Source organism: Eubalaena glacialis, chromosome 14 (genome assembly GCF_028564815.1).
Source record: "Eubalaena glacialis isolate mEubGla1 chromosome 14, mEubGla1.1.hap2.+ XY, whole genome shotgun sequence".
Lineage (NCBI taxonomy): Eukaryota > Metazoa > Chordata > Mammalia > Artiodactyla > Balaenidae > Eubalaena > Eubalaena glacialis.
The window spans coordinates 61,929,094-61,945,283 of NC_083729.1; the positions used below are offsets into that span (position 1 = coordinate 61,929,094).

Here is a 16,190-nt window from a genome sequence, read left to right on the forward strand (position 1 = left end):
CACTTAGTAATCACTCAATAGATACTTGTTGGGTGATTGAACAGACATTATTGAAGACAGTGGCTGGCCTAGACCTCTGTCACCTCTGTGCTATTTTTTAATGGGTGGAATGGGAAGGAGACTGCGGTTCTTGAGTGCCTGCCGGTGTGCCATGTGCATTTACACGTTATTGAAGTTGATCTTCCCACAGCCCGGGAGGTCAGTGTCATTGTCTCCACTGTCCAGATGAGGAAGCAGAGTCTCAGGGTAAGGAACCCGTCAGAGATCACAGGCTAGGAAGTGGCAGGGCGAGATCTGCCTTTCTTCAAGATGCACCATTTATTTATTTATTTATTTATAAACATGACCTGAATGGTGCAATTTTGGATTGAGGAATGCTTTTTTTTTTTTTTTAATTAATTAATTTATTTATTTAGTTGCAACCAGGTCTTAGTTGCGGCAGGCGGGCTCCTTAGTTGTGGCATGTGGGTTCCCTAGTTGCGGCAGTTGGTCTCCTTAGTTGCGGCTCTCCAGCTCCTTAGTTGCGGCATATGAACTCTTAGTTGCAGCATGCATGTGGGATCTAGTTCTCTGACCAGGGATCGAACCCAGGCCCCCTGCATTAGGAGCGCAGCAGGGTCTTATCCACTGCGCCACCAGGGAAGTCCCAAGATGCACCATTTAAGTGTGTTGGTTGAGCTCTCAGAAAAGGAAGGGAAAACACTGTGCTCGAAGGCACATTAAGGAATCATATTTGGTTGTGTTGTAGCTGGAGAGAAAAGACCCCTCTGAAGACAAGGAGGACATTGAAGGCAACCTGCTCAGGCCGACCGGCGTGGCCCTCCGCGGAGCTCACTTCTGCCTGAAGGTCTTCAGGGCCGAGGATTTACCGCAGAGTGAGTCTGGTGCCCTCGTTGGGTGACTGTGAGGGGGGACACTGGGCTGGGCTGCCTCAGCTCCCTGGGGGAAGGAGATGGAGGGGTTGGTCCCCTGCTCTCTCTCTGCCTCCTCTTGGCCTGGTTTCCTCACCCCGAGGGTCTACTAGATCCGTGTCAGCCCATTTCTCCCTCTGCTCTGCCGTCTGGGGAAGCCTCACACCCTCTCTAGGTTTCCGAAGGCTTTTTACTGTTCTTAACAGAAAAACAGTCAGAATTAATGAGAAGTAATACTGATGCTGGTGGAGTCACAGAGATGCAAGAAATCTTGAGAGTACTAGCTGCCCCTGGGCTCTGTTTCAGCATCCGCTAGGCCTTATCTGGCTCTTTGGTCACTCCATGCACCCATTTTCTTGGCTCTCACTGGGGAGTCAGCACCATTTCAACTCTCTGTTCTGCGCTCATGGCTGGATTCCACTGATTTTCTTTCTCTCCTCTAGGAAGCCCCAGCCTGAAAATTGGCAGACCCTGGGCTGGGGAAGCAATTGCTGAAATGTTAGAAGGGCTCAGTGTTTCCACTGAGTGGAGACACATGGGTGTCTAGTTTGCCTGGGACTGTCCTGGTTTTAGCACCAAAAGTCCCACATCCCAGAAAGTCCTCATTCCCTGGTAAACTGGGACAGTGGGTCACCCTAGCTGTGGCCATGTCCTCTTCATCCCAGGAAGGCCATTGTGGCCACTGCCTGATTTCTCACAGTGACTAACCCTGTACTAGCCCTACCCTGTGTGCTCAGTAAATGTGGGGGAATTATGCTGAATATTCTAAAGCTGTGGGTGTCAACCCAGGCTGCAGTTAAATCATCCTGGGAGCTTTAAGGAAGTGCAGGTGCCTGGGCCCTTCCTCCAGTGTTTCAGGCTGACTTGGTTTGGGGTGGGGCTTACACACTGGTAGTTTTAAAATGCTCCCTGGTAGTTCTCTTGCTGCGGGCTATAAGCCACTATTTTGGAGCACGCATTAGCAGAATTAAGCCAGGCGCTGTCCATAGCAGAGTTCATGAGAACAAGTAGTCGGGGACTACTTGGGTCCCTGTTTACGAGTTTTCCATGAAGCTAATTGCTTGAGGGTTTCTGCTTTGACTAATGACACCAATAAATGGGTTCCTTCTGCACAAGTTTAATTGAACCAAAATCATGGGGAAAGCCTTTAAATAAGTAATGGGCATTAAATTACAGGCTTAGAACATTCTGCTTTTGTCGGTTGAAACTATGCAGAAGTGAGGCTGGTGAGCTTCCAAAGGGGGCTGGGGAAATGGAAATGTTTGCTTTGCTCAAGGTGAAGGGGATTATGTTGAATTCTCTGAAATGCTGTTTAAATATAAATAAAAGAAAAATAGATGGGTAAATAGAACATAAATATTTGCTAATTGTTATCTGTTGTAGTCATGTAGACATTGGCTAGTATACAATTGTTAACTGTCCCCTCCTCTCATTTTCTCATTCATATACATATGTACATTTATACATAACATATATACACATACATACATACACACATCTATCATCTGTAAATACATGTGTAAAAAATAGGGCTAATTCAGTAAAATATTGGTTTGAAGCAGCATAGATTAAATATTCTTTTTTTTTTTTTTAAACAGAATTGACTTATTGGTTACCCTCAGGAAAATCACTGTGCTAATGTATATAAAGGAAAATGTCAAACAGGCACCAGTAATGGGATATTATTATAACAACTTCCAGTCTTTTTGTTTTTTAAATTAATTTATTTTTGGCTGCATTGGGTCTTCGTTGCTGCAAGCAGGCTTTCTCTAGTTGTGATGAGCGGGGGCTACTCTTTTTCTTTCTTTTTTTTTTAACATCTTTATTGGAGTATAATTGCTTTACAATGGCGTGTTAGTTTCTGCTGTATCACAAAGTGAATCAGCTATACATATACATATATCCCCATATCTCCTCCCTCTTGCATCTCCCTCCCACCCTCCGTATCCCACTCCTCTAGGTGGACACAAAGCACCAAGCTGATCTCCCTGTGCTATGCGACTGCTTCCCACTAGCTATCGATTTTACATTTGGTAGTGTATATATGTCAGTGCTACTCTCTCACTTCCTCCCAGCCTACCCTTCCCCCTCCCCAAGTCCTCAAGTCCATTCTCTATGTCTTCAGTCCTGTCCTGCCCCTAGGTTCATCAGAACCATGTTTTTTTTTTAGATTCCATATATATGTGTGTTAGCATACGGCATTTGTTTTTCTCTTTCTGACTTCACTCTGTATGACAGTCTCTAGGTCCATCCACCTCACTAAAAATAACTCAATTTCGTTTCTTTTTATGGGTGAGTAATATTCCATTGTATGTATGTGCCACATCTTCTTTATCCATTCATCTGTTGATGGATGACAATGTTGCTTCCGTGTCCTGGCTATTGTAAATAGAGCTGCAATGAACATTGTGGTACATGACTCTTTTTGAATTATGGTTTTCTCAGGGTATATGCCCAGTAGTGGGATTGCTATTCACACTATAGCATGGTAGTTCTATTTTTAGGTTTTTAAGGAGCCTCCATACTGTTCTCCATAGTGGCTGTATCAATTAACATTCCCACCAACAGTGCAAGAGGGTTCCCTTTTCTCCACACCCTCTCCAGTATTTATTGTTTGTAGATTTTTTTGATCATGGCCATTCTGACTGGTGTGAGGTGATACCTCATTTTAGTTTTTTTAAAAAATTTATTTATTTATTTTATTTTATTTATTTATGGCCACATTGGGTCTTCATTGCTCCACATGGGCTTTTCTCTAGTTGCGGCGAGTGGGGGCTACTCTTCGCTGTGGTGCGTGGGCTTATTGCTGTGGCTTCTCTTGTTGTGGAGCGTGGGCTCTGGGTGCACGGTCTTCAGTAGTTGTGGCATGCAGGCTCAGTAGCTGTGGCTCGTGGGCTCTAGAGCACAGGCTCAGTAGTTGTGGCACACAGGCTTAGTTGCTCCGCGGCATGTGGGATCTTCCCGGACCAGGGATCGAACCCGTGTCCCCTGCATTGGCAGGCGAATTCTTAACCACTGTGCCACCAGGGAAGTCCCCAACTTCCAGTCTTTTTCTGGATTATTTACTGCTCTTAGCGATGTAGTTTTCTAATCAGTCAATCAATCGGATCTGTTCTGAAAGCCTTTGAGAACGGGGGGGGACAGTGAACCAGCTGTTTGGAGCTGGGCAAGGAAGCAGCGCAGTGCCCTCAGGAGCTGCTATTCTGAGATGGTCCTTCCTCCCAGGAGCCCTGGGCTGAGGGGTCCATGGCGTCTCTCTCAGGGAGTCCCAGGACTGCGGGGAGACAGACAGGTGGGAAGTGGGGGTTTTGAAGATGGGAGAGCAGGTGGGCAGTGATCAGCATGTCTTTCTCCTCAGTGGACGATGCCGTAATGGACAACGTGAAGCAGATCTTTGGCTTTGAGAGTAACAAGAAGAACTTGGTGGATCCCTTCGTGGAAGTCAGCTTTGCGGGGAAAATGGTAAGGGGCAAGTAAACAAGAGGATTTGTGGGAGGGTGACGACTGGGTGTCCCTGTGGATGGGCACTGGATGTGCAGGACAGAGTGAGGCACACACAGTGACCCCATCAGAGGCATGTGCACACCGGGGATGGGGGGCTGATTGTGGGACATGGGGTGAGACACGCAGGCCCAGCTCTCTGGGGCTGCCATGCACACGCACGAGGACAGGTCTGCTCAGGTGTGTGAGACAGACACATAGGTGTGGATGGACACGGAGAGGACATATGGACAGTGGATTCATAGAGGAATATTTGGGGGAAAGTTAAGTAATAGTCAGGAAACCAGATGTGAAGGCACAATGATAGGGAAACTTAGAAACAATGCAGTGAAAACATAATGATTATTTTAAAAAAGTTGTGGCAGGAGTTGGGCAGACTCCTTTTGGCCACGTTGGTGGGGGCCCTAGGGATCATGTACCTCTCTTCCTTCCTGCCCAGAGGCAGGGCTGTTGCTCCAGTCCCTCTTGATGTCTGCCTGGGCCCCTCCCTCCATCCCACCTTAGGGATGGCTTTGCCCACTTTCCAGGCTCTCCCTCGAAGCCTCAGCCACTCCCAGGGTTCAGCCATCACCTCTCCACAGAGGAATCCACAGCTCTATTTAACTCTGACCCCTCTCTTCAGACACAGACCTCCCCATGCCTCTTCAAGTCTCTATATTCTGCCCCTCCAGCCCTTTAAAGGAGTCATCTGCTGCCCCAAACCGCCCCACTTCCAGAAGCCGCCATCCTAATCAGGTACCACCATCAAAGGCAGAAAATGTGGGCCTGCCTTGATTCGTCCCTCTTTTTTGACCTCCCTACATCAAACATGCCACCCCTAGCTCTTGCCTTCAAAAATCCCGAGGTCCTTTCCTGTCTCTATGCCCCTAGTCACTCCCCAGGGCAACTCTCCCCAGGGCAACTCTCCCCAGGGCAACACAACAGCCTTGGGTCCGTTCTCTTGTCCGGGTTCTCCCCATAGAAATCCACCAGCGTATTTACTGTAAAACACAGTCCTGTCTGTAAAATGAAGTTCAAACCGCATAACCTGGTTGACCAGGTCTCACCCAGCCGAACTTTCTCGCCTCATCTCCATGGCCAATATTAGCTTGTACAGTCTTTGCGAGAATGCGGAACATCTCGCCCCCTCCTGGGCGGACGCAGCTCTGCAGCCCGCTTGGAGCGGCGCCGAATTGAGCGGGTTTCAGCCCCACTGGCTCGCTCGGTGGGCGCGGCGGGGCGGGGCGCGGCGGGGCGGGGCGGGGCGCGGCGGGGCGGGGCGCGGCGCGGCGGGGCGCGGCGGGGCGCGGCGGGGCGGGGCGGGGTGGGGGGGGCGGCCTGCGGGTACAAACCGCGCAGCCAGCACGTTGCCCGTGTGTCCTCTCGTCTGCCCTGCGGTCACGCCTCTAGCTTTTGCCCGGGCCTGTGCACTCCGGGGTCCTTCCTTGTCCTTTCCCCCGCCAAGTGTGTTGCATCGTTCAAGGTTTAGCTTCCGTCACCCACACAGGCCTGATGTGCTAGTTCGGCCCTCGGGGCTCCGCGCGGCCGATTGCACGGCCCTCTTTTAGCCCGTTTTCCGTTGCATTCCGGTGTTTGTTAGCATCTGTTCCTCTGACTTTCGGGGAAACAGCCCGATTTCGTATACTCTGTAACCTCAGAGCAGAGACTGGTGGAAATACTGGAAATAGGGGAGAATGACATATCTGGAAGGCGCAGCCTCCGCCCCGGCTCCCGGAACCCTGCTGAGGCGCCTCTGAGCTTCGTGCTGACCTCAGGGAGCTGGCAGGGTGGGGTAGCGCTCTCTGGGGCCCCGCCGGCCTGGCCCAGAGGTCCACCGGCCGGCCGCAGCGCCAGGCTCCGGCGAGTTGAGTCGGATGACTTGGATGTTAACAGGAAAATTGGAAACGGGTGGAGGAGAAGGGCTTTAGGAGGAGAAGGGCTTTAAACCGAGCCGAGTGGAGGGCGGGTGCAGCCGGCTCCGCTTTGCTCCAGAGGCACAGGCCGGAAGGGGGAGACACGCAGGTGTTATAGGACAATTGGGGAGGCGTTTACAAGCTTAACAACAAACGCTAAAAGCCTAGGGTGATGATGGAGGTGGTGTGGGCTCCCATTCACACAGCACTTTGCAGTGTTCTTTTTCACTTAATCTCTTCTTAGATTCATTTTGGAAGGACTAGGGTCTGCCCGCCCGTCCCACCACCAAAGGGACCCCTGAGGTCAGGGGACAGATCGCTGAGGCCCAGGTGTGATTTCACAAACTGGAGGAAGGCCTTGGATAGCTTGTTTCCTCTGCCTGCTACCTGAAGTCCACACTCTTCCTCCCCTCTCCGCCCCCCCACCGTTTTATGTTTCTTTTCTTTCTTCTTTTATTATCGATGCACATATTTATTAAGGAATTTTGAAAAATGCAGAAAAAAGTAACATTATCCATAAGGCATCATACAAAGTTTATGTTTGGGGCCTATCTTTCTAGCTTTTTAAATTTTTATTTTTTTACTGTGTATCAATATTAGACACTGTTGAAACACTTTATTTTTTTAATATTTAAAAACATAAAGAAAAGTTGAAAGAACGGTTCAGTGAACACTTACCCCCTGGTATGGCCTCCACTTAGATGAAACAATTATGAACATTTTGCTGCATTTACTTTCTCTCTCTCTCTATGGATACTCCCCCCACCCCCCAATGATTTGAAACCTAGTTGCACACTTTGCCCCCAAAGTCTTCAGCATGCACCTCCTGAGAAAAAGAAAATTCTTTGTAACCACAATAACACTATCACACCTAGGAAATTAACAATTATTTCCTACTCTTGTCAGATACTGGCTCATATAAATATTCTCTGATTATCCCCCAAATGTCTTTTAGAGCTGGTTTAATTTTGTTTTGATCTAAGACCCAACTGGAATTTATGCTCTGCATTAGTCTCTTCTGTAACAGTCTTTTACCCATCTCCATCATTCCCATTTTTGTCACCCCACAACATTGCATTTTTGAAAAGCCCAAGCCATTTGTCCATGTCCTGGATATGTCCCATTGCTTCCTTCTGTTGTTGTTTAACTTCTTCTTCTGGCCCCTGTATTTCCTATAAACTGGAAGTTAGGTCTCAAGACCAGATTGCATTCAAATGAACTGTTTTGGCAAGAACGAATCATGGGTGATGTTTCGTACGTCGTATTGCATCACAACAGGAAGCAAAATGTCAGCTTGTCCCATCATTGGTAATGATTGATTACTTGGTTTAGGCGGTGTCTCCAGATCTCTCCCTTGTCAAAGCACACGCTCGCCTTTGTACTTTGCAGGTTATCTGTGGGCGATATCTCGATGTGTGCTGATGTCCTGTTTCCTAGCAACCTCTTACCTAATGGTCCACGAAGCCATTGACCTCCTTGCCTGAACAAGTCATTCACCTGGGGTGCAAAGCTGCGATTCCCTCATTATCATTCCTTCTCTCTTTATTAGCTGGTGTTTTTTGTAAAGAAGAGCTTCCCTTCCCCTCTTCCCTTTTGAGTGTTAATATGCACCTAATACTTTTTATTAATTCAGTGTGTTAAAATCAGTTATGGTGCTGGATGTGTGAACCGTCCTGCTGTTGGCCAGTGGGAGCGCCTTTGAGCTGTTCCTCCATCCCAGGCTAAGACAGGGTCTCAGGGGAAATGTCTGTGGGAGAGGTAACACGAATTTTAAACTCATTCACACTGGGGTGTAAATGCTCACTGTGGGTCTTACCAAAGTGTAGTTTTTGTTTGGGCTTGGGCTCAGAGTCTGATGCCCTTAGGAGGGACCGTGACGGGATAAATGAAGGCAGGAAGGAAGCAGGAAGGTTGGCTGGACAATCCTGCTGGACACTTACTCCAAGTACCGGGATCAATTTTCCCAGCTTGACAGATGGGAAAGTCATGTCTCAAGATTGTTTTTATTCCACATTCCCAACATGGTAGGGTGCTGTGATGATGGCTAGAACCAAGACCGACCTGCCTTCAAATTCAGTGGCTTTTCTTGGAGCTGAGTCTCAGAGCTCTGGGGCTCCTAGCTGCTACTGGGTCCCTGCCAGCACCTTGATCTCTCTAGGTCTTCTCCTGTTCTGAGATGCCCTTGGCTGGCCCTGGGGATTTTTCTAGGAAGGTGCAGATGTCTGGGGAAGGTGATAGAGGTAGGGGACCTGGCTCAGGCAAGGGTATATATAAAGCTGATTGGTGGCTGGGCTCCTGAATGAAGCTGCACCCTCCATTTTCCCTCTAGAAGGAAGGGGCTTATGAAGGAGGCAGTTGAGACCCTCCATCTTCTGGTGGTCCCCGGGTCTCTGTGTCCCCTGCTGTCTGCCCCAGCCACCTCGTCATGGCTTCCCCCAACTCTCTCTGCTACCTTTATCACCTGTGTCATCCTGCCTGTCCTCTCTCTGTCTCTGGTGTGTCACTTTTTCTCATTCATCCTTTTCTGAAATGAAAAGCCCTGGGGATTTGTCCTCTGTGTGCCTACTCACCCAAGCCTGGCCCTCTTTGCATTTCCTCTAATGGACACTTGGTGGCACTGTTATCTAAGATGTGAACCATACCTGATTTGGCCAAGCTACTGAGATAGACGGTTGTGTGTGTGCGCACTCACACACACATGTCACACTTCTTCATGGTATGGGGCAAGGACAGGGGAGGTACTTGGAGGGCAGAGTGAGAGACTAAAGCAACTTTTTTATTTTCCAAGAGTAAAACCTATTAATCATAAAAAGATGAAAAAATCAGAGAAAAGCAAGGAAAATGAAAAAAAAATAAGCACATTTCTGCACACCACCTTGGAGATGCCCACTATTAACATTTGTTTATGTCTCCTGCTAGTATGTTTTCCTCCCTGTAGCTCTCACTCCTTCTCTCTGTTGCACCCGCTCCCCCCCAACCCTGGCCCTGCCCTGCCCCACTGGAAAAAAAAAATTGGATTCAGAATACAGTTGAACTTCATTATTCACAGATTCTGTATTTGCAAATTTGCCTACTCGCTAAAATTTATTTGTAACCCAAAATTAATCCTTGTGGTGCTTTGGTGATCATTTGCAAAGCTGTGAACAATTTGAGTCAGCTGAGGTGCATGTTGCCAGCTGAGCTGAAACAATGCGATTCCCTTCTTGTTTCAGCTCTCATGGTGTAAATGTGTCCTTTTCCTGGTCTATTTAGTGTCATGCTTTTCGCATTTTTGGGGCTTTTTGCTGGTGATTTCAGTGTTTACAATGGCTCTGGAGTGTAGTGCTGAAATGCTATCTAGTATTTCTCTGTGTAAGAAGGCTGTGACGTGCCTTATGGAGAAACTATATATTAGGTAAGCTTCATTCAGGCATGAGTTTAGAGTGCTGTTGGCTGTGAGTTCAATGTTAATGAATCCACAATATATAATTAAAAAAAAGGTGTTTTGAAACAGAAACACACATAAAACAAGGTTATTGGGGAGTTGACAAAAAAATGTTGTGACAGAGGCTTGCAGGAACCTAACCCTGTATTTCTCTTAGGAGCAATGCTTCAGTGTTCATCAGCTCATGTCCTTGGTGACTTACAATGTGTAGTTAGAATGTGTAACTACCGCCAGTAATGAGAATCCACTGTATCTGTGTGGTTTGGTAAAGTGCTTTTATCACCTAACATTTCCTTAGGTTATTAAGTAGTCTTTGAAATCAATTTTTTGATGGCTTTGATGGCTGCATAATATTCCATGAGATGATATAACATAAATTTTAATCTATTTTTGGATTTTTTTTTTTTTTTGCAATTTTCCTCTTTTATGAACAGCTCTGTGACAAACATCAGTGTACAGGACTCTGTCTACACTCTGATTGGTTTTCCATAGGAAAGTTTCTAGAACTGAGTCAGAGGGCATGCTTATTTTTAAGTATTTGATACAGGTGGCCAAATAGCCCTCCAGAAAGGGTGTAATAAATATACTCCATCAGGAAGGGAAAGAGGGTTAAAAAATAAAAATGCTCAGAGAGGAGGAGGAGGAGGGGGAGAGAGAAGGGGAGGAGGAGGAGGAGAGGAAGCTTGGTGCTGCCTTGGCTGAGTGCGGGGAGTGAAGCAGGGTGTGGGAAGGCAGCTGGGGACTTCTAGGGCCAGAGGCAGTGCTGGCCTAGGTGGGGGGAAGCTGCTGTGTTCAGGCTCCCAAACCCACATCTCGGTGGCTCTCTCACGGGGAGCCTCCAAGGGCAGCCTGGAGGAAGCGATTGCTGGGGAGGCCTTCGACTACCTGTGGCAGGGCTGGGGGAGGGTGGGGACAACCTGTGCTGCCTTGTCCAGGGAGCTGAGGAGTGATGTTGCCAGGGTCTCTCAGCTGTGTCTGATTAAAGAGTCTTCCCTTCCTTCCTTCCTTCCTATTTTAAACTTTTGTTCATCTAAGTTTTGAATTAGGTAATACATTTATTATGCACACCACATACATTTATGCATCCATCATTTTGCATCATTCTGGCTTAATTATGCATATGCTGCACACATCTGACCATAAATTCGTACCTTTTACCCCTTTAACACAAACGGTTGCACATGATACTGTTCTGCACCTTGCTTTTTTCACTTAATAATATAACTTGGAAGTTGTTTCATATCACAGAGCTCTTTCATTCTTCTAGGGCTACATAGTGCTCCATTCTGTGGATGGATCACACTTTATCTAATCTGTCCTCTGTTGGTGGACACGTGGTTGTTCCACATCCTCCCTAGTTGGAGCCATGCTGCAGTGAATAACCTCGTACACGTGTTATTCTGCACACGTGCAAGTCTTTCTGTGGGATACTGTCTAGAGGTAGAACTGGTAGGTCAGAGGGCATTTGCATTTGTAATTTTGAAAGACAGTGGCCAGTTGCCCTTTGGAGGGGTTGGGCTGTTCTCTTTTCCCACCAGCAAAATCCTGGCGTGCAGTTTCCCCATTGCCTTGCCAAGAGAGGGCTGTCAGGCTTTAGAGATTTTTGTGAATCTGATAGATGAGACATGGTATCTCATTCATTTTGTTTTTGTTTCTTCTATTATGAGGGAGATTAAGCATCTTTCTGTGTGCTTTACAGCCCTTTGTGTACCCATTCCTGAGAACTGTGTGTCCCACTTTGCCTTTTGTTCCATCTGATTGTCGGATCTCTTCTTTCCTTACTCCTTTCTTTGCTCACACAAGGGCCAAATCCCGGCACCCATCCCTGCCCCCAGACTTTGCCTGGGCTCTTCTCACAGGGAGGAGGGGATGGTGGGCACAGGGGCTGGTACTGGGTGGATCAGAGATGGAGACCAAGTCCTGGCGCCTAGGGAGGCCACACCCTCATTTGATGGAGGGCCCAAAGCCCCCAGTCTGGTCAGGTGCTCATTAGATGAGAAAATGCATGTAAATGCTTCACACAATCAGGGCCCACAGTAAATGCTCTGAGGAAGGCTGCTCACTGTTTCCGTGTGTAGGACACACACACCTTCCAGGATCTGTATGTCTGAAGCAGAGTCTTCACCTGCTGCCCTGTGTGGGTACAGGATGCCCTGGGCTGGCTAAGGGACCTGGTGCCTCCCTGGGGACTCCCAGGGCAGAGTAGAACACACAAGCCGCTGGTTTGGATCTGGTTTCCACCTCTGCTAGGTTTCTTGTTTGTGGAAAGCCCAGTCTTATGAGCAGGGCTGATTGGAGGCAGACTGTGGCTTATGAGGTTTGTGTCTTCACTGAATTTTCCTCTCTCAGATGCAGGTGCATGGCCCCCTGCCCTGGCCCTCCAGCTCCCCTTTCCTCTCCCCCTCCCTCCATCTCTAATCTCCTGGGTTCACAGTCTTCCAAAGGGGCAGGTGATCTGGGCTGATGGGCAAAGGGGGTTGCCTCAGACTCTAGGACTCCTGGGAAAGCTGGTCTGGACTCAGGGTCCCATATTTAGGGTCATGGCCATAATGGGAGGTGAGGGAGGAGAATTTCCAGCCAGAGGTATGAGATAAGGAAGAAGGGTTGTGACAGTCAAACAATCTATCCCTCTTAACTCCCTCCACCCCATGCCCCATTGGGTCTGACCTACCATTGAACTTTGTCTCTAGAAAGATTCCCTGTGTCTGAGCTCACTGAACCAGGCTCCATGGCCCCCAGGGCCTTCTGCCCAGCCCAAAGGGTGGCCAGCATGGCAGAGAATGGCTGCTGGCTGGTGTGGTGGTCTCCGAGGGAGCCCAGAGTCCCCTCAAAGCTCCATCCACCTGTGCTCTGTGTTTTCTAGCTCTGCAGCAAGATCCTGGAGAAGATGGCCAACCCTCAGTGGAACCAGAGCATCACGGTGCCTGCCATGGTGAGCCTCAAGCCCATGAGCCCACCCCAGGAGGCCTGGGCTCCCAGCCTACCCAGTTCCCGCCCGCATCCCGGACTTCTGCTTCTTTAGAAGGACCCCACCCAACCCGTCTGTCTTCCCTCCTTAGTTTCCCTCCATGTGTGAGAAAATGAGGATTCGTGTCATAGACTGGTGAGTTCTGCGTCCCGGGGTCTTTAGAGGTGGCTGTTGTCAGGGGTCACTTGGTCCTTCGGTTTCCTTTTGTTCAGTCTGCATGAAGTGGGAGAGTCTGTTTCAGGTGAGGTAGTTTCCTCTGGGGGAGGCCAGAGAAGGAGAGAGTGTGGGCTGTTGGGAAGCTTACAGCCTTGCTCGAGGGCAGCCAGGCGGGGCTGGAACAGCTCCACGAACCAGGGATCCCTGAGGCCAGGAGGGGCCAGGAAGGCTTCCTGGAGGAGGTGGGGTTTTGGGAAGTTCAGGATGAAGGCATTCTAATGAAGAGAGGGTCATAAGCAGAGGCATGGAAGCTGGAAAGAGCAGAGCTTCCAGGAGGGTGGGCTGTGACGCTCCAAGTGTTGGTAGGATGAAACGGGTCTCCAGGCTGGGGAAGTGGGTCCGGTTACCCAAGCAGGGGATGCCACTGCCGGCTTGCAGCAGGGGAGGGCAAGAGCCACACGATCATCTTAGAAAATGAGTATCTAACCCTTGCTGAGCGTCTATGTGCTCCAGGCCCTCCTCCCAGTGAGCACTTTACATGCGTGTCTCACCTGACGCTCACCTCGACTCCAGGCACGGCCCGACCTTGCAGATGAGGGAGTAGGTTTGAATAGACTGAGTACCCTGCACGAGGGGACAGCTGGGAAGCAGCCGAGGCCAGGCTCGAACAAGCCTTGCTCCCTCTGCCCGTGCGCTTAACCACCGGGCCCTGCCGACCCCTCCACGTTGAGCCTTCTCTCACGCCCGAGGGCTGTTAGGAGTCCCCACGCACGATCTCCAGGACCTTCCCTACATCAGGCTTTCCCAAAAGAGAGAGTTGTCCTTTCTCTGCCCCCAAAAAGTCTTGGCTGTGCGGTTCCCAGCGTGTTGTCCTTTGGTCTCAGGCCCATGGCACCCCCAGCCAGGAGGATAATGAGAGACTAGGGAAAACCCCCAGGCCACAGAGCCATTAAAGTGTGCGCCAGGTCCCCAGCCCGAGAGAAGACAGCTTGGGAGAATTAGAGGAGAGGAAGGGAGTGCGAGGGGGGCGAGGAGGGAGAGGCCTCTGGGGCCCTCTGTGGGAGGTGGTTTGGGGGCAATGTGCTCTACGTCCACAGAGCCATCCTTCACCTCGCCGTGTGTGCACACGTGCGTGCGCTGGGTGCGTGCCTGTGCGTGGCAGTGTGAGTGGATGCACGCGGGCGTGCGTGCACAAGGGCGCCGCATCCCCTGTGTTGGGGACGGCCTCGCCCGAGTCCGTGTGAGCCGTGTGAGGCATCGGCATACTGTACAATCCAAACACATTACCGAATCTGGTGGCTGCCTCTCTGGTTTAGGCTGAAGTGGCATTTTTATTGTGAGTCTATTTTCAGACTTGCTGTATTTTCCAAAAGCAACCCCAAGCCCCAAAACCCAACTCTTGGCCAGAAAGCATTCTGTTGCTGCAAGTTCCTATCCAGAAAAGTGCTTTCTTCCCAGAAAACTCAGATAAACTTGTGTTATTACCTGAATCCTAGAAATACGATATGGTCCATATGGCCTTTTCTCTGTAACTTAATCTTCCATTCAGTTCTCAAAGAATTTCTTTCATTAAAAGACAAAACCCCCCGAAACTACCCCCTCCCCCCCAAAATAACCTGACACAAAATCTCTCTCCTCCCATTCTATTTCCCTTCTCACCAGATTCAGGTAAGACCAGAGGTGAGAAATCCTATTCCTCTCCAAGGGCTGGTCTTTTCTAGGGGTTGGTCATGAAGGCAGTTTAAAAGTGTCATCAACTGTCAATTATCTGGTATTGATAATCTTACTGTAAAATGTTTAAGGGAATTTTTACTTTCCAGTTCATATTAACGTCATTCACCAGGAAAAGGGATACAGATCTGTGCTGACAATTCACTCTTCCTAATGTAGCCCCCGCCCTGAGAGAAAACTTTAAAGCTTAATCACCTCCCTGGGAAATGCAGAGAGGAAGGAAGGGAGCAGCAGAGATCTGGTATCTCATGGCTTTACGATTTAAAAGAAAAATGAAATTGCCATGCCCAGGCAGGTCTTTCACAATGGGGCACGTGGGTGTCATCTCCTGAAGCCTCCTGTGGCCAAAGGATGCACAGCAGGGAGAGAGGGCCTACTGGGCCCCAAGAGGAGGGAAGATGCACGTGGGGAACCTTCTGGAAGGAGATAGATCCTGCCCCATCCAGCGTTTCTATGACATTTTTGGACCGGAAAAGTCTTTGCAGGGGGTGACTGTCCTGTGCATTGTAGGATGTTTGGCTACAAACATGGCCTCTCTACACCACTCCCCTCCATACCAAAAATGTTTCCAGACGTTGCCAAATGTCCTGGCGTCAAAATCACCGGATTGAGAACTCTAGGTCTAGCCTGGCAAGGAAGCAGCAGATTGCTGCAAGCATAGCTCTGGTTTCCATGTCAGGCATATTCTGCTCAAATCCCAGCTTTGCCATCCTGCCTACCTCAGCTTCTTCATCTGAAATTGGGGCTAATTGCAGAACCTGCCTCATAGGGCCAACGTGAGGATTAAATGAGCCAAGTCATGTGACGGTGTTAGCGCAATGCTTGGCTCTCAGGAGGCGTCCAATAAATGCTGGCTATTACTGTATGTGATTGTTAGGGGGGCAGGTGTGGGGCACAGAGGAAGGGTCTGCACAAGACAGTCCGTCCTCAAGCTTCTCCCCATGGTCCCCTGTGCTGGCTGGGGAGGGGAGAGGCCTTCTTCTGGGAGGCAGGACAGGCCTGGTATTGTAGACAGAAGCTGCGTGGGCCACGGCGCGAGCACTGGACCTGGAGTCTGGACACCAGGGTTTCAGTTCTGGCTCTGCCCCTCCCTCCCAGGCTGACCTCGGACAAGGACCTTCTGGCTCCGAGCCTCAGTTTCTTCATCCATGCAAAAGAGATGTTAGTAAGAGTACCTGTTCCTCAAGGCTGCTGTGAGGATCCTTGGAGATAAGGGGGTTTAAAAGTGCTCTGTCACATTCAGAATCAGATACAAAAAAGAGCTATGCATTAGCTACCATAAGCTAATTAAGACTGTGGCCTTGGAGATAGTTTCTTCCTGGTCATCTGGTTTTATCCTTGGTCCGGGTATGTCTTGGCTCCTAGAGCCTTGCTCTCCCTGGGCCTGGGGGTCTGGCTCCCTGAGCGGCCTCCTGCTCCCCTGCCCTGCCTCCTGCCTCAGGTCTCCTCCCTTTCAACCTGCAGCTGTGCCCGCAGACCTCCAGCCTGGCCGATGGGATGCTGATGGCGGGGGAGATGGACTGGGTCCCCCCTAGAGGAGTCTTTTTTTTTTTTTTTTTTTTTTAAACATCTTTATTGAAGTATAATTGCTTTACAATGGTGTGCTA

At 49.4% G+C, this 16,190-nt stretch overlaps 1 protein-coding gene across 15 annotated transcripts in view; it reads left to right on the top strand.

Annotated features, from left to right (window-relative positions):
* The window catches only part of DYSF (dysferlin), a 235,980-nt gene that overhangs the window by 76,782 nt on the left and 143,008 nt on the right, over window positions 1-16,190 (top strand). For all 15 annotated transcript variants that reach the window (XM_061210962.1, XM_061210975.1, XM_061210972.1 and 12 more), the window contains exons 13-16: window positions 749-875; window positions 4,270-4,373; window positions 12,592-12,660; window positions 12,788-12,831. In XM_061210962.1, the coding sequence (XP_061066945.1) occupies window positions 749-875; window positions 4,270-4,373; window positions 12,592-12,660; window positions 12,788-12,831 (344 nt within the window). The remainder of the gene's footprint in view (window positions 1-748; window positions 876-4,269; window positions 4,374-12,591; window positions 12,661-12,787; window positions 12,832-16,190) is intronic.